The sequence below is a fragment of the Volvox carteri genome (genome assembly GCF_000143455.1).
Source record: "Volvox carteri f. nagariensis unplaced genomic scaffold VOLCAscaffold_67, whole genome shotgun sequence".
NCBI lineage: Eukaryota > Viridiplantae > Chlorophyta > Chlorophyceae > Chlamydomonadales > Volvocaceae > Volvox > Volvox carteri.
Window position 1 is genome coordinate 543226 of NW_003307610.1, and position 18069 is coordinate 561294.

The 18069-nt window shown below is 54.0% G+C and overlaps 3 protein-coding genes across 3 annotated transcripts; 1 reads left to right on the forward strand and 2 right to left on the reverse strand.

The window, feature by feature from the left end:
* Positions 1-3597: 3597 nt before the first annotated feature.
* On the reverse strand, positions 3598-7922 carry VOLCADRAFT_98046 (uncharacterized protein; the record flags this gene model as incomplete). Its single annotated transcript, XM_002956962.1, has 6 exons — positions 3598-3768; positions 3968-4585; positions 5173-5951; positions 6567-6656; positions 7631-7723; positions 7832-7922. The coding sequence occupies 6 exons, from the start codon at positions 7920-7922 to the stop codon at positions 3598-3600; spliced, it is 1842 nt and encodes a 613-aa protein (XP_002957008.1).
* A 1825-nt stretch (positions 7923-9747) lies between these two features.
* Positions 9748-11637, forward strand: VOLCADRAFT_98047 (uncharacterized protein; the record flags this gene model as incomplete). Its single annotated transcript, XM_002956929.1, has 4 exons — positions 9748-9841; positions 10297-10489; positions 10982-11134; positions 11544-11637. 4 exons carry the CDS (start codon positions 9748-9750, stop codon positions 11635-11637), a joined length of 534 nt encoding a protein of 177 aa, XP_002956975.1.
* Positions 11638-12552: 915 nt separating this feature from the next.
* VOLCADRAFT_98048 (uncharacterized protein) lies at positions 12553-17447 on the reverse strand (the record flags this gene model as incomplete). The annotated part of the gene is made up of 7 exons (XM_002956963.1): positions 12553-12753; positions 13758-13864; positions 15606-15756; positions 15826-15827; positions 15951-16034; positions 16229-16844; positions 17292-17447. The coding sequence occupies 7 exons, from the start codon at positions 17445-17447 to the stop codon at positions 12553-12555; spliced, it is 1317 nt and encodes a 438-aa protein (XP_002957009.1).
* Between the last annotated feature and the right edge of the window lie 622 nt (positions 17448-18069).

Here is an 18069-nt window from a genome sequence, read left to right on the forward strand (position 1 = left end):
CGCTATCGATCCATGCATGCCGTGACGCAGCACGCATGCATGGATCGATAGCAGCTGCCTAGTTTACTTGGAACCATGTGCATGTGTGTGTATTACATGGTTGGTTTGGTCTTGTCGACCCTACTGTCTTATACCTGGGGAGGTATTACATGGTTGGTTTGGTCTTGGAGGACCCTACTGTCTTATACCTGGGGATACTCACGCTGGATTGGTGGCGATTGCTGAACCCTCTGTCTCTGCAGATGTTCGGGTGACTGGATGAGGAGGGATCCTAGAAGGCAGGATCAACTGCCCTGAGGACTTCCAGTTCGTATGGCGTGATACAATGTGGTAATGGTGGATGGTGCTGTATGGTGTGATAAATTGTAGAATTGACAATGCGTTCAAGTGGCCCAGAAGCCTCCCACTCTGTAACAATTCAATTCAACTCAACATGGTTGGGGGTGCGTGACATCATAAAACCCCATACGAGCCGAAGGCCCAAGGGCAATATTTCGACGCGTAAAAGCCACGGACAACAGGAAACACCGCATTATCAGCCCAGACTAGCGCCCAAAGGGGATAACTGAGTTACGGTGAGCCCACATATGCTCCAACATCCTCGCCAGAGGTGCTGGCTCCCATTTCATGGCCTCCCACGGTTGATGATCGAATCCCTCTTCCGCACAATTATCATTATAGGCTGGGCATTTCAATAACACGTGTTTTTCATCCTCGACTTGGCTATTGTTGGCAGGTGACTATATTCGCTCGTTGCGAAATAGCTACGTCCCAGCTGCCCATGTTTGGAAACTGGTAAATCCGAGACTGTCGATGGATGGATGGATGGATGTTACAAGCTCATGAACCGCTTTGACAGCGCCGTCGATAGGGGAAAAGAAAAAAAGAGAAAAAGTAAACGAAACAAACAAAACAAACAACGCGAGAAGAAAACGAGTGTTTATGAGAAAGAAAAGCGTCAATTTGACTCTGAAACACAATTGCCTGTTACCGCCGAGAAAGTTAGGTAGCTAGGTGATCATGCCGGGAGCGAAACATCTCAAAAATTGCCTTTGCAATACCGCGCTGATCATCCACTTGCATGATATCACGGATATCCGCATGACGGGCACACCGAGGTCCCAGAGCTTCTGACGCGCAGACACAATCGCCGGACATTCTACCAAAAATGTTTCTCATCCTCAATAGCTCCGTTGCTACGACACACAGCGCACACGCGATGCTCCCTAGCCCTGTTGCTCTCACTGTTAACCGCCAAGTCGGAGGCACACAAACGAAAACGGATTAGGGCACGATGATGCGCCGGGGGAATATAACCCGCGTACGGCTTCGGTGGCCCCATCCAGTGCTTATGACGGCACATCTTCACGCCGGGCTTCCTACCGTCGTTACGGACGGTAACGACCGTTTAGTTAACCAACTAAAACCTCAACCGCTCAGTGGCTTTACCAAATGACAAGCAAGTGGTGGCAATTCATAATTTGCCTGTTGTAAACATTAGTCAACACCGTTCAATTTTTGAATGCAACAAATACAGTAGGTAAGCAGGTAACTCAACAATCAATACGATGATGTTCAACTTCGTCCGCGACAATGAACGAACTAATCTCCTTATACGGCTATGGCGTCTGCCGGTCTTGCGCGCTGGGATTGCCGGTTTGCAATAAGGTGTAGCCCAAGAGGCTGCGCATTATTGTGCCGACATATATACATAACACACGTTCGCATGTGTATACATTATATTAACGAATCTGTTTTTTGGTTTCACAGATGATTTTCAACAGTTTGCAGTTGCCATCACCGGTTGCGAAAGGCCGTCCGGGCGACCTATCCTCTACTATGTAATCTCGTCCGCTACATACAGGACAGAAAGGGAGTCCCTTGTTGATGTTAGCTCCCGATACTTGCTGGATAGTAAATCAAATGAAAAGCGTGCTGACACCCGCTTTGCTGCTCCTGTCATACCAAGTTCACGAACTTTCCGTTGAAAGGTTTCAACCGACCGCCTGCTTTCCAACTTTCAAGGGGCCGCTAGAAAGCGGGATCGGCCGGCACACAAAGAATCTAATCAACTCCGATGAACGTCCGCTAATCCTGTCCGGAAGTAACCCAAGGAAACCAACGCAGCGAGTATGAAAACCTCTGAAACCGGGCTGGAGGCAAACCTTCATTAACGATCACCGTAACCCTCTGCCGGCAAACCTCTGCCGGCAAACCTTTTGCAACCCCTTATTGACCGCTCGCTGCGGTCTCCTAGCTAACTTACCTTCAGCTAAATTGCCTTCAGCTACGACGAGGGGACGAACCATGCGGTTGCGGCTTCGGTCCTGGTGGGTGCGCTGGATAGTGGCGACACTGGTGGCTTTGGTGGCAGCTGCGGCAGCTGTTCCAGAAGGTGATAAATTAGCTGATGGAATATCGGGTCTGTCCAATAGAACTCGGTGGAGGACCCGATGACGGGGTCCCGGCATTCAAGCTGTGTATTTCTGGGTGTTTATTCACTGCGTCATTCCCGTGGGCCGGCAGATCAAGAGGCAAAATGAAAAGCCTGCTTACATTTGCTGGTGCTTCCAAACACCATGCAGAAAGGCACAGCATGCGCCAGCAGAGTTTGCTCTGCATACACATTTATATCTCTGTATCTCCGTCATCTTTTCCCTGCCCGGATTTTCCTGCATACGTACTGGCCCCTGAGGCTGACCGGTGCCAGCCATAAGTAACTCAAGCACTTGATTGCTTTTATTCATTGACCTCGTGAAATCGTCTCAGGGGGCGATGTGGTTGAGGTACAAGCCGCACCTGGAGATTCAGCCGGGGGTTTTGCATCGGCACTTGGACGAGGTGCACAACGTGCATTGGTTTCTTTGCCCCGCCGATTGCTAACTGGCTTGGGCCTGGGGCTCGGGGCTCTGTGCCCCTCAAGTGTGGTTTCTTGCGCTACCGAGATCAAATACAATGGAAGGTGCGAGTCCAGTGGGCTTTTGGCACACAATCCGTGGTGTCCCCCCCGCCCACCTAAGATGCAAGTTGTTAGACTGGCTGGCTGCATCGGCTGCACTACTATCGGCTAAATTTGAGGCATTAAAGTGCTGCTAGCTACTGGCAGAAACGAGTATGGCAGGACCAGGGCCGGGCTGGGGGTTACCTGGTAGGATTTCGTCGGATGGTGCCAGCTATCCATGCATATCATTAACTGGAACAGAGCAACGGGTTGCAATTTACAGCGCTAAAATGCATGTGTAGTTTGGATTTCAAGGAAGCTGGCTACATGTAATCGACTTCTAGGTGATGATGATGATGATGATGATGTTGTCATGGTTGTTGCTGGTGCTGCCTCCTTACCTGCTGACTACAGGCTTGCTACCCGGTCGGTGGTTCTTGCTGAAACTAAGCCAAGTGAGAATAAGGGCAAGGGAGGCGGTGGTGGCGGTGGTGGCGGTGGTGGTGGTGGCGGCGGTGGCGGCGGTGGCGGCGGTGGCGGCGGCAGCAGTGGCGGCGGTGGTGGCAGTGGTGGTGGCAGTGGTGGCAAGGCACCAGCAGTGGCAGCACCTGCTGAGCCAGCCCCGGCACCAGAGCCAACCCCAGCTCCAGAATCAACTACGGGGCTAGCACCAGAAACAGCACCAGAACCAGCCCCGGAACCAGCACCAGAACCGGCCCCAGAACCGGCACCGGAACAAGCCCCCGGACCAGCACTGGCACCGGCAGCAGAACCAGCACCGGCACTGACACCGGAACCAGCCCCGGAACCAGCACCTGCACCAGCACCTGCACCGGCACCAGCACCAGCACCGGCACCAGCACCAGCACCAGCACCAGCACCAGCACCAGCACCAGCACCAGCACCAGCACCAGGCACCAGAGCCGGAACCAGCACCAGCCCCGGAACCAGCACCAGCACCGGAACCAGCACCAGAACCAGCCCCAGCACCGGAACCAGCACCAGCACCAGCGCTGGAACCAGCACCAGAACCAGCACCAGAACCAGCACCAGCACTGGAACCAGCACCAGCACCAGAACCAGCACCAGCACTAGAACCAGCACCTGCACCAGCACCTGCACCAGCACCTGCACCAGCACCTGCACCAGCACCAGCACCAGCACCAGCACCAGCACCAGCACCAGCACCAGCACCAGCACCAGCACCAGAGCCGGAACCAGCACCAGCACCAGAGCCGGAACCAGCACCAGCACCGGAACCAGCACCAGCACCAGCACCGGAACCAGCACCAGCACCGGAACCAGCACCAGCACCAGAACCAGCACCAGCACTGGAACCAGCACCAGCACTGGAACCAGCACTGGAACCAGCACTGGAACCAGCACCAACACCTGCACCTGCACCAGCACCTGCACCAGCACCTGCACCAGCACCTGTACCAGCACCATCACCAGCATCTGCACCAGCACCGGAACCAGCACCTGCACCAGCACCTGCACCTGCACCTGCACCAGCACCAGCACCAGCACCAGCACCAGCACCAGCACCAGCACCAGCACCAGCACCAGCACCAGCACCTGCACCAGCACCAGCACCGGAACCAGCACTAGCACCTGCACCAGCACCAGCACCTGCACCAGCACCTGCACCAGCACCAGCACCAGCACCAGCACCAGCTCCTCAGCCCTGTGCCATCACTTCAGCAGGTGCGTTCTTAGCACCCGTACAAGCACTTTCAGTTGCTTAGTCAGTGAAGTTGTTCAGCATGTGTTTTCCTATACACTATTTGCTGAGAAGGACCGTAGCCGTGTACATCATGATGCCTGTGTTATGGATAGATGTGGAGACCCCAGATCAAAGGTAGTGTGGATGTTGACTGTACGTAGACAAGTTGCTTCTCATGCCCTTGCTTGTGTTCGGTCTAGAGTCACTTGACACCCTACCTCCCCACAACCCCCTTAACCAGCCCCCTAAAATACAACTAGGCTCTTGTTTTCGAAACAAAGCTATACTCTATTAGCCCAGGACCCTGCACCAATAGTGCATATTCACCAACACTACACATCCCCGCAGAACTTCTTCATTGTTTTGCACTTCGGTACCCCCACTCGCTCATGCATTTCCTCATAGGCTCCAGCCAGGTGCCAGACACGAGCTCTACAGCCAGCACCATCCCGGCTGCAATGCCGCCGGCGGCCACGGCTGCCGATACGGCTACCGGCGGACTTACCACTGCCACTACCAATGCAACCACCACCACCACCACCACCACCACCACCAGTATCAGCGAGCCAACGCGCGCCACCTTTGGCGCCACAGGCAGCACCGTCACCAATTCCACCGCTGAAGGTGCCGCCAACAATGCCACGGGCAATACATCTCCTTTCAATGCCGCCACCAAGGCGGCCACGAGCACCGCCAATGGAGCCGTCAGCGGTGGCGCCTCTACCGGCGGAAGCAGTACTGGCCCTGGCAACACCACCAACTCCACCACCACGAATGCCACAGCTGAGGGAACGCCGTCTACCGCGACCACAGCCCCCGCCACTAACAACGATACTGGTGCTACAACAGGCGCATCTGCCAACACCACCACCGGCGTCCCCACTACTGGCACCACCGGCAGCACGGCCCCAGGAACCACCTTCAATGCAACCAGCAGCGGTTCAACCAACAACACCATTGACACCACAGGAGCTACCAGTAACGCTACCACTAGCGCAGCCATGGGCACTGCCGCGAACGCCACAACCAACACAAACGTCAACCTGGTTATTGATGCCCCCAGCAATGCCACAGTTGACGTCACCGTTAAGGCCACCACAGGCGCCAACATCAGCTCCGCAGGCAACGCAACCAATAATGCCACTGCCCGCAGCACCGCAGGCACGGACAAAAGCAACGCAGGCGGTGTGAGCTTCCGTGCGACTTCAGCGAGCCCCAGCAGCAACGTTAACTCCACGACTCCTCCGGGCTCGGTCCCGCCAGGAACGACCTCTGGTGCTGCCGCTGGTGGTTGATGGATGACAGTAGTTGATCGCCTTCAATGCAAGTTTTTAGGTAGTTGGCTAAACCATTCATCTGTTAGCTTGCGGTTTGGGGCTGGCGGAACTCGTTCATGTGGCCGTGCTTCACCCGCTACCTCACAGTTGTCGGGCCTTGGGTGCGTGATGAGATGACATTGGGTGTGGTGGGGTTGTGGGTGTGGGTGTGCGTATGTGCTTACTAAACTCTAAAAATCAAGCGCGTGTGTGTGGGTTCGGGCGTGGTTGCAACTTAGTTGGGGGATAACGACGGCGTCTGTTGGGTCGATGGGGTGGGCGGTTGGTTCACCTAGCGAGGGCAGCATGATGGCCCTGTGATTCGACCTGCTACGAAAGGCGCGTGTGATAATAGAGAAATCAAACGACAGGGTGTATGAAATAGCCACCGTCGCTGCTACTATGTTCAAAATTGCTGCCTGGCTGGATGGTTGCCGGTTGACGGCTAGTTGGTTGGCGGTTGATAGCTACTTGGTTGACGGACGTGATTCCGAATAATAGACAGCAGCGGTTGTGCCGGCGATTGCAAAGCAACGCAAGGCAAGGCAACGAAAAGGAGGCGCTGGAAGAGAAGCGGACTTACTTGGAGCGGAAGTGAATGCGTCCGGTTGTGTGCTGCTGATACTAGCTAGTGATGTGCGCGTGATGGCGGTGATCCTGGCCAAGCTATCTGCTGCGTTATGTCGGGGGCTGGCCGTACGGGTGCCGGCTACACTGGGACAGGGCTTTCTGGTCGGCAAGCCGTACTTTTGTACCGCACTAAACTAGTTGGCGCCTTGTCGATTACACGGACGAAGGGGACGTGACACCCCATCTGTAGGTATTGCGTAGATCGATTTTCGTGCTTTGGAAAACTCTTACTTAGAGAGTGAACCCTAAATTCCATGGCTTTTTGGCACCTATGGGCATGTCTGTTGCAAACCCTAGCAGGCCAAAGTACCTTCAAATGATGATATTGATAAAGCAGCAGTGGCTGATGTGCATGGGGGTAATGCTGCGTTCTGGGCTTGAGTTGCACCTCAACTCGAGGATCACGGTGTTTGCTGAAAAATGTGGTCCCGCGGTTGCGTTCCGTCGGTTTGCATGGTGCGACATGGTAGTGGACGGACGCAGCTAGCAGAACGTCGAAAAGTCGGGTACAGGTTCGAGAAGGCCGTTTGAACAGACCGTGCCCTGACGTGCTGCAGACCGTTCCTGTTTCTCAAGAGAGAAGGATGCGCACGCGGTTAAGTGTATGCCTGGCCATAAAACTGGTCATAATACACCGTGGCATGAATGTGCTGAGGAGGATATCTTTGCGGCGCACCGTTGACAGTTGCAGTCCTTACCGTTGATATTGGACAAGAATGTTGTCAGGGGGACTGATAACCTTCCGGAACCTAGTACGGATTACGGACGCAATGGTCGACTGGCGAAGTAAATTATGCTAGGTCCAGGCCGAAGCGTGTATTTATCTTCCAATGTAACGGGTACATCTGAAAATCTCTTTTTTTCTTTTCCTCATTTGTTTGAAATGTTATCCAACGGACGCATGCAAGGACTGTGACCACGAGTCTGAAGCATCCGGCAGATCCGACGGGCAGAAGGAATGACCGAGCCCACGTTTCGTCCGCGGAAAAAGAAAGCTTTCACGAGTAGTTGCCTTACCGCTTGAATATGGGGATGGGTTAGGGTACCCGCGAGCAGAAAAGTATGTTTGCTTCCGTGGGAGGAGGCGAGCCAGGTTATCGACTGCGCTGTCTGCCGGGGGCAAGTGTAATGGGCAGACGACGCAGTGGAAACCTGTCAGTACTGACTTTATGAAACTACTCTTTCCGTCGCGCTCTGCGACTTGCACTTCGCTCGCACCGGTACGGCCCCGCCGTACCACAAACGAACAGCCCAGTACGCTCTCGGCAAATGCACAGAAAAAGAAAACCTTGGCTTTCTTTGGTTTCATTCAGAAAACCTTTAGGGGACGCTTGGATTATTGTTGCAAAAACGTGAAATCATCATGAGCTAAACAATATGGGGAAAAAGCACCCTGTAGCACCCATCGCGGCTGTCTTCATCGCTCTAGGTCTTCATAGCTGTCTTGCTATTACTAATACATCCACCTAGAGCGGATGTATTAGTAATAGTAAGACAGCTATCCCTAACTGCTCCATACAGGGCTACGTCAACTTAATGCCGCATCAAAGAAAAGAATTTGGTAGTCGTCGTGCTCCGCACCGCCCCTACCGCATGTTATTCACCCAATAATCGGCCAGTTACCCGGTAATCAGGCACCGTTACCGGGCTAGGGTCGGTAATCGGTCAGTTACCCGGTAATCAGGCACCGTTACCGGGCTAGGGTCGGTAATCGGCCAGTTACCCGGTAATCAGGCACCGTTACCGGGCTAGGGTCGGTAATCGGTCAGTTACCCGGTAATCAGGCACCGTTACCGGGCTAGGGTCGGTAATCGGCCAGTTACCCGGTAATCAGGCACCGTTACCGGGCTAGGGTCGGTAATCGGCCAGTTACCCGGTAATCAGGCATCGTTACCGGGGTATTTACCAGGTCGCTACCTGGTAAATACCGGCGCCGGCGCCGGCGCTCAGGGGATCCATCGGACGCCGCCCTAGCCTGTGACTGAACGTTTGGATTAAACTATTGCATGATCCAAGCGAACGGCAAAATTGATTTAGCGACACGCACTCTGCAACTAAACGCCGAAGGACTAATCAGCAACTGTTCTGGCGAGATATATGAGCTTAGCTTATCAGGGCTTGTACTTTATCAACTTCGCGATTCGTGCAACACGGCGTATGCTTACAACCTATAGCAAAATGGAGTCGTAGCTTGTATGATCATCGTGCGTGCAGGTTGCGGTCTGCCCCGATTGCGCCTCACTAGTACTGAGGCGCAGTCGGGGCAGACCGCGCCTCGCCCGAAAAATAATCGCCCAACAGCTGAATTGTGGTAGTTCAAATTATTACATGGTAAAGAATAATTTGAGCATGGCTTTTTTTAAAGCATGCACTTTCTGCTCTCTCCACATCAAAGGCGACGATGCTGCCTGGAAAGTGTACCGTCCGCGAAGTGCAGTCGTCATTTCACAGCGAGGAATGCTTAAGCTACAATTTGACTAGAAGCTGCACCTACGATGATGTGGGAGACTCTTGAAAGCGGGCAGATAAGCGCTTAATGGGCTACTATCATCCGTCGTTCAACGTTAAGTCGCGAACGTATTGCTGAGAGCTATCAACCGCCAGCCCCCTCGCAAGCTGACTACTTATAATGCTCTGTCTGCACCCCAAACCCCAGCCCGACTTGATGCAATGATCATTTCATCGCCTGAAAAGGTTTTCCCATAAGCACATATAGTTAACCCGCGAACTTGGTTTTGGGCTCTGCAAGCTAGCACGTCACTAAAATCAGAATCTTTAAGACCATCGGTTGTCTGATCCGTTCAGTTGCCGTAGCCTTGGCAGCGGAGGTTAGCTCTGTTGAAGCCGCCTGCATAACTTCGCAGTTGCCTGGCTGGCCGGCGGAAGTGTAGTGCCGAGCGTAGCTACAATTTCCTATCTACAGCTTCGACCCCTTGCGCCATGCGGCTTCGGTCCTGGTGGGTGCGCTGGATAGTGGCGACATTGGTGGCTTTGGTGGCAGCTGCGGCAGCTTTTCCGGGGGATGGAGGTAGGTGCCGAGGGGAATTCCTGAACGAAGGCGCGCTGCTACGGCATACCAGTCTGGGTAGTTCAGTTAGTTATCCTTGTTGCGCAATAGGACAAAAGTCCTTCGTATGCGTCATTACGGTATCGGCTATCCCGGACAAACTTGGGCCGTGTCTTGGGCCGCCGGCTCGTATGGTCCTGTTACACGTAATGCAACTCAAGGTGTGTTACAACACACGCACATATGCATGTAACATGCCTTCAAGCTGCTGCTGCTTTTGCTGCTGCTGCTTTTGCTGCTGCTGCTTTTGCTGCTGCTGCTTTTGCTGCTGCTGCTTTTGCTGCTGCTGCTTTTGCTGCTGCTGCTTTTGCTGCTGCTGCTTTTGCTGCTGCTGCTTTTGCGGCTGCTGCTTTTGCGGCTGTCGTTAATGCGGCTGTTAATGCTGCTAATGCTGCTGTTGCTGCTAATGCTGTTGTTGCCGCTGCGGCTGCGGCTGGGGCTGCTGCTGGGGCTGCTGCGGCTGCTGCTGCTGCTGTTACTACTGTTACCGTTGCTGCTGATGATGCTGTTGCTACTGATGCCGCCGCCGCCGCTGCTGCTGCTGCACCCAACCGAGCTTGTGATGGTTGAAATATAATGCGCGCGTGTGGCCCTGCACGCAATTCAACGGATTCAGGTGACCAGGCGAACGAGGTGCAGGTTGCAACGGGTGGCGGGGTTGTTGGCTTCACGTCGGCACTTCGGCACGGCGCGCAGCGCGCGCTGATCGCCTTGCCCCGCCGATTGCTAACTGGCCTGGGCCTGGGGCTCGCAGCGTTGTGCCCCTCAAGTGTGGTTTCTTGCTCTTCTGAAGTCAAGTACAACGGAAGGTGCGAGTCCGTTGGGCTTTTGGCCAAGAAATTCCTGTCGTGTCCCACGCGTCCTGTACGAGCGAGCGAAGGAATGAGGAAGCCTATTTCCCCCCTACTTTCCAAGAAGCCCACCCTTCTGGACCAGAGCGTGTCTTTACAATCCGCAGCGTTTCACACCATACACCATTCAGTTCCCGAATGAAGCTTCCTGCAGTAGCATCCTCGCGCCCTTACTTGATAATTAACATTGGGACCAAAATCAACACCCGCATCCGCCAATCCGCCACAGGTTTGCTACCCGATCGGCGGTTCTTGCTGAAACTAAGCCAAGTGAAAATAAGGGCAAGGGAGGCGGCGGTGGCGGCGGTGGCGGCGGCGGTGGCGGCGGCGGCGGCGGCAGTGGCGGCGGGGGTGGCGGCGGCGGTGGCGGCGGCGGTGGCGCTGGTGGCGGGGGTGCGCCTGCACCTGCACCTGCGCCCGCGGGCCCATCTGAACCTGCACCCGAACCAGCACCAGTGCCCGCGCCAGCACCCGAACCAGCGTCTGCATCAGCGGCAGCAGCGGCAGCAGCAGCGGCCGCCACACCTGCACCAGCACCTGTGTCGGAACCAGCACCTGCATCATCAGCACCAGCCCCTCAGACGAGCACCGCCACTTCAGCAGGTACGTTCCTAATATCTCTATTGGCCCTCGTAGATGGGCTAAGCGAGTATATAATATGTGTATGTATTTCATACTTTATAATATATTTTATAATGTATATGATGCGTGCCCAACAAAAAGTTTAGTGAAGGATTGCTGGTGCGGTGTATGCTCAGTCTACAATAATCTGTGCAATCCGGCTGCATGCGGTTTCCGTTTTCAGTTCTGTGGACCTGAACCTCGTGCCCATGCAGCCGCCCGCTTAATAACCCTTCCGCTAAACGATGGCCCCGATGGCCCCTCCACCCCATCTAATGCTCCATCAGGTCCTCTGACCAACACCACCCTTCCACTCAGGCTCCACATACGCACTCATCGTACAGTTCGTGTTTCCTTCTTCACGTGTGTCGCTACCCCGCGGGCCGCGCAGGTTCCAGTGGAGCAGCCGACGGGGGTTCTTCGACGAGCAGCAGCTCAGCCGCGGCGACAGCTACCATCACCGTCGTCGGCCCACCTTCCGCTGACGGTTAACCGTTTACGGTTTGGTTACTTTGTTGGTCTCTAGTCTCTGGTACTTCTGGTCGGGCCGGTCCACGAGGGTTGGGTTGTGTGGGTGGTGGCCGGAGGAGGCGCTGTTCTGGGGGTTGGCGGCAGGAGGGCCTCGGTTCGGTTGGTTCGAATGCTGTATGTGCAGCCTGACGTGCTGCCCCAGCCTCACTGAAATGATTGAATCGGGATTGAACAAGGGATAAACAAGGAGCAAGAAGTTCCTTTTCCTTTTAGATGGCTGCAGGGTACTTAGCTGCCAGGGGGCTTATTTAGCTGCCTCGCTGCTGCTTCGCTGGCCGGTTGACTCACTGGGGTGATTCTGCATAACAATAAATAGCACATCCGATGGTGAATGCGTGCCAAGGAGGGAGGCCGCGCAAAGAGGGCCTGGTAACAGGAAAAGCGGGCGGATGCGTTCATGCGGTGATAATAATCGTAATGGCGTCTTATTGAGCAATTTTGATTTTGCAAATGTCTGCCAGGAAGTACGGCGGCAACTGCCCGGCGGCCGAGCGAACCGGCCGCCGATACCTGGCGCAGCCGCCAGCTCTTCCCGCTAAGGCGAAAATGGACGGTTACAGACCTAGCCCGGTGTGCCATAGAGCGTTTGGTGGAGATCCTATGGAATTGGTTTCGCGATTCCGTTGTGATTTGCTGCGTATTGAATCCTTTTGCAGATGTGTGCAACGCACGGCAAACTCACAGCGCTCTACAATACTTTACGTGTACGGCACAGCGAATACCTGGCTGTCTGGCTGGGTAGCAGAGCTCGTCGGTAGCAGAGCAAACCAGGCATCACGACATTAAGTCTGCCGCACGCATGTGTTTTTCGATGCTACAGTCGTATGACGGGACACGTGTGTGACTTCCAAGAATAGGGACCTGCGGGGCTATCCAGCCGGGAAGGCGAGGCCGTCCAGGTAATAGCTGTAGGGCACTTGTAATAAGCGTTCCATATCGTTGCTCGTCAGTTTAACGTCTGTACTCATTTGCTTGCAGTGGTAAGCCCGGTCAGAGAGACCGAAGGTCCGCATCGCTTTCTCAACACCTTGGTCACCAGTGACTCTGCCCGGAATGCTGGAAGTCCAGGACTGTTAATACAGTAGGTGTAGCAGCTGGTAAATAGTACGGCACACATATCTGTCGGTTTCCTGAGTGAAACGGAAAAAAACCAAGGTTTTGCTGAGAGCGAACTCGGTTGAGTGTCGTTGTTGTGCACGACTGGAACGTACACGGCTAGTGTAAGTCGCAGGAGTGCGACGGAAAGTGTAATGTCCGCAAGTTCATAGTGCCAAAGTACGGACAGGTTTCCTCTGCGGCTTCTGCCTAACCTACAGCGTCCAGAAGCAGAGCCGCTTCGGTGACCTCCCATGGAAGCAAGCACATCTTTCCTGTCCGCAGGTACCTCTTCATGGCCATGTGGACGGTCCCTAAGCTGCAAGGCAACTAACTACTCGCGAAATCGTCTATGGATACGCGCTAGGGCACCCCACCGGCATCGTAAGGGCCTTTTCAGTGGCCAACTACTACAGTACGTCTGCTAAAGGGGCTAGACCCTGTGGCGCCCTGTACTCCTCACGGATTTTCAAATCTTGTTCATTGTACAGATTAATCCTTTTTAAGAGTTATGGTGCCGTGGTGGGTGCTATGATGCCGTATTTCGCCCTCGCTACTGGTTACCGCCGCTTGCTTCCCGCCGGGGGGTGCGGGGCCCAGTCCTGAGACTCATCATGTTAGCGTGTACACATGTACATGCGCTGCGCCTTAGAACCTGCACTTATCTTTCCTCCGCAGCTTGTCCGGTGCTTATTGTTCAGTCTTATTACCTCTGGATAATACGGTTCTTAGATAGGTACCTCTAGGCAGATGGCGCTATCGTACTTATACATGAACACGCCAAGCATTCGTTCAGCAACAATCCAGACGCAGACGTGGTGCACCGCACTTCCCCCCTAGATTTTCTACTGGGATACCTATATCTAGCTACTTGCAGACGAAGCGCTTTGTTTGCAGTACACGCAGGAGGGTGGGTGTATCCTCACCTTCATCTCAAACGGATCATTCGCCCGTCGGTTTGCCTGCGTGAGATGCACACCGGCTTCTGCGTGTGAGCTACCCGCATGCAAGGGGAAAACACCTTCCTTCGTCTGGTGGTCGGACCCGGCTTCTGAGGAACGTTAACCACCGGTCGGTCGTCGATCGCTGGCACACGCACATACACACACACACACACACGTACATACCGCACACGAGCATCGACTACGAAAGACTCACTACTTATTCGTCAAGTGCTCCGGGAGCTTTGGACGGGCCGCCGACCAAGAGCATTCGTGCGTAAGGAGCGGCTTGCTGGGTGGGCTGGAGACCTCCTCCGGTCAGTCCGCCGAGCAGGTTCAACGGTTGATGATGTTTCGCCAACATGCATGCACACAGGAACTATGATAAAGCAGCCGCTGACTGCACACACACATACACACGTACACACACACGTACAATTAGGTGTCCTGGCCAGTGTCAGGCCCGGATTCATATGTAACAAATACACATCGCATGCACACATTCACATACACGACACGACACGACATACACATATAGACATAAACGCACCACATACGTACACGCACACAACGTACATACATACGCGCACGACGTGGAATTGAAGCGACCGCCGCTGCTGGCTGGGATGCCAGAGGGCCGCGTTGCTGTCCAGTACCGATGTCTCTGCGGCTCTAGTTTCTTCCATTTAAATTAGTTGTTTAGGTCTGCACATGAGCCGACTGCTTCCTCCACACATACATCCACACACCTGCAAATTGCGTGGTAAATCCAACATCTGCCGAATGTTTCACGCAATCGAACCCGAGCGAAGTAGCAGAAATACCTCGTCTAAACACGCCACAAGGCTGTCCAGCATTTTAATCCGCCTCCAGCGAGAACACATCACTTCATCCCCCGATTACACACCCATGCATCGGCACAAGAGATTGTACCTGTCTGCATGTGGCCGCGTGTCGTGCTCTGTCTTTAGGATGTCCGTACGAAAGTCACCAACAAAATCACACGGTACGGCTGATTTACACAAATCAATCAGTTTCATTGGGAAGCATCCTCGTGCAGTTTGACTCGCACAGAAAACCGACGGCGGACATGTAGGCGCATGTGCCCAAGATGTTTTCCCCGTTGCGTTCATTTCCTAATAATCATAATCACGAATGTCATAAAAAGCCAAATTATTTTTTACCTCAGCTTCCGTCTCCGCTTTACGCCAGAGAGTGGGAACGTTTGTTGAGTTTTCTGTATCGTTATGCATGAGCAGCTAGATAGGGAGCCCCAAGACAATAAAATGCTGAGAGCTCCGTTCTACGTGCTAAGCAGTTATTACGCTCGCGGCTCCTGTTTTGATTCGATACGCAATAGAAGTAACTTGCGTCTAAATAGGGCCCGAGCAATAATAATATTCACATATTTTACCCAACCTGTGGGGCACTGGCTGGCACCCCGCCGGCGGACCGTGCCTCTACCAGACACCCTCGGTTTTTTGTTCTTTCACGCCTTGTGATCTTTAATTCGATGCGGCAGGTCCATCCTGGGGAGCTCGCAAAACTCTCCGCCTGCTCAACCCGTTGTAGGTACCCCGATTTTACTTTGATAAGCTCCCCCAACTTCCCGAGTATCCTGCCAAGCTGAAGCCCGGCTGGTTAGCTCCACATCCAATCCCCCCCAGCCGTGAGATCCCATGGAATGGGATGTGGGGCCAGATGGCGCTCTCCAAGGGAACTTCTACGTGCAGGTATCTGGGCGAGCTAGCAGCGCACAGGAGGTAGCGGTGCTGGCCCTCGTGTTGATGATGTCATCGAGCAGCCTTTACCACGGATCCATCCGGATCCATCCATCCGGATCATCGTTGGCTGGCCCCGATGATTGAGGACACGTCATAACACACCACGAGCCACTCGGGCCGCCTTAGATGATCGTGCATGTATGATGTGACGGAAGGGCGATGCCATGCTGATGGCCCGGCGGATATAGCTAGCAGGGCCATCGGTGTGCGGCGGTTGTGGTCGATCCCGCTTATTACAACAACCGGTCAAGCCCTGCAGGTCGGGCCAATGGTTGGCAAGCGGAATAAACCAGGAGGTCAGATTCACAAACGGGCAGCTTACCTCTGTACGCATGGAGGGGACGTTTTATCATCATGGTCCCACGGGCGGTTAATTAGGTGGTTAAGCTGCCGTACAGCAACATGTACAATCTCTGCGTCCTAAACCTATCTATCTCTCCCGATCACCTGTCGAAGACTCCAGGGGAATCCGGCCCAGCGCACGTCGTGCTGTCTCCTCGGACTCTTCCACGATACGATTGAACCATTCGTCTGTACGGCAGCCAAACAAGTCATAGAAACGAACAGCTTCAGAGCCAAGATAAAGGCATTGTTGAGGGCTTTCATAGCCATCGCTTTTGCCCATCGATTGACAGGAAGGTTAGAGGGTTGGAATGCATTGACGTGCCTGAACTAATGGCGTTAAATATTGTGTAAAACCCTGTATGTGGAGCTGGACCACCCACCCGGGGTTTCGCCTGTGGGGAGAAGATCCTCCTCCTCCTCCTCCTCCTCCACCTCCTCGCCAACCCCTGTGCCTTCCGCGGACTCTTCTTCCTCCTCCGCCTCCTCCTCCCCTGCCGAGATGCCGTCCTCCGCCGGCACACGCTCCTCTGCCGGCAAGTCCTCCATGTCCTCCGTCGGCAGCCGTAGCTCCTCAGGTTGTGCGTCCTGCTGGTGCGCTGTGTCCTTTGGCGTGGCCGACAACAGTCCCGCACTCTCTTGCAAAGCAACGGCCTCGTCCGCTAGCGGCATGCTCTCGCCAGTGGCTCTGTCAGGGATATCGTACTGTTGCCAGTCGTCGGAGTCGTACGCTTCAAGTCGCTGCTGGTGAGTCGCTGCCGTCGCCTTGGGCTGGATCACATCAGCCACAGCGTTTTGGACTGCTCTCTGCTTGCCCACTTCGTTGCTGCTCCGAAAAGATGACCGATTCTGCTGCTTATTTCTTGTCACTGTGTCCATATCTTGGCTCCTCCTGTCTTCTTTCTTTATCTTGATGTCCTTGTTCTTGCCGCTGGCAGCTTTCCTGTCTTCTTTTTTTACCTTGTCCTTGTTCTTGGCGCTGGCAGCTTCGTCCATAGCCTACGATGAGCCGCGAACAGAAGGGGGTCATAAGCAGTCAGTTGGGTTGTAAGTAGGTTCAATTTCGGGAAGGCTAATTAATGCAACCGAGACAAGTTGTGCATATCTTCTTGTGGAGGCACTGATAAGACGACGATGTCGGGAGAAGACGATGGATCGACCGCATGCTGAACCAAAACGGCATTTGTATCAATTTATTCGCCTCGTTGTGTGTGACGGGCATTGGTGCGCGTACATAGACGACTAACCAAATAGTAATCGTTAATACAGTTACGTACCCAAAAACAAATCGGATCAAGAAATCGGATACAATTTACTTGTGCCGTCATCCGATTAAGGGATCCACAAATTCAACAAGATCCCCACGTGGCAAAATCTGGCACAGGCGTCGACTGTTGAGTTGGCGGCGGGTCAACTTCAAAAGCGTTACATACCATACATGCTCACCGCCAGCTTCTTGGCGTTGGCTCTGATGCGGTCGACATCTCCAATTTGGAAGAGCCATTGCTGGAATGTGAGAAACAGGCCGTCAGCGGCGTTGAAGCGGAAGGCCAGGCGGATGAAGTTAAGCCGCCAGCGGAACCTGCGACGCGTTTCATACATACGTACATACGTACATCCGCAAGGAAATTAAAGGTAGTACGTGAACTCTTGAAACAAAAACCATCTGTCTGGGTGATCACGGGAATAGGATTGGGACTGTACACTATATATACATCCTTTGATGAGGCTTGACAATCTGCTGGATGCTAGATGCACGCTGACAAGCTTAATTTTACTTGTGGGCCGGTTTTACTGTCGGTCCCCGGCCCATGCACGACAGTCGCACTCGGAGGCAGTGAAGATGCCCGACCAGCAAAACATGCAGTGCACCACGTGCATGAATGCAGCCTCACTCCTGGAAGTAAATAGAGCGGAGGATATACATACGTGTCGGGGCCGCCTCTTCCGTACCTCCAGCCTGACTAGGCTCTTGCATTCATCATCACGCGTCTTGGAATTTATTTCATTATTTCCTGTTTTCAGCAACTTTTCCGTACATTACGTACCTTCGGGCTGTCCATCGAAGCCAACGTGCCAGCAGGCAGAGACGAACGAAGTCAACGGTGCGGTACATGCGGTACATGTACGGCGGTGAGCAAGAGGATTGGAATCACAACAACATACACCGCAGGGCGGGCAGGTGTGTTCGCCACAGCAAGAAGTGCTTTGTCATTTATGGAAT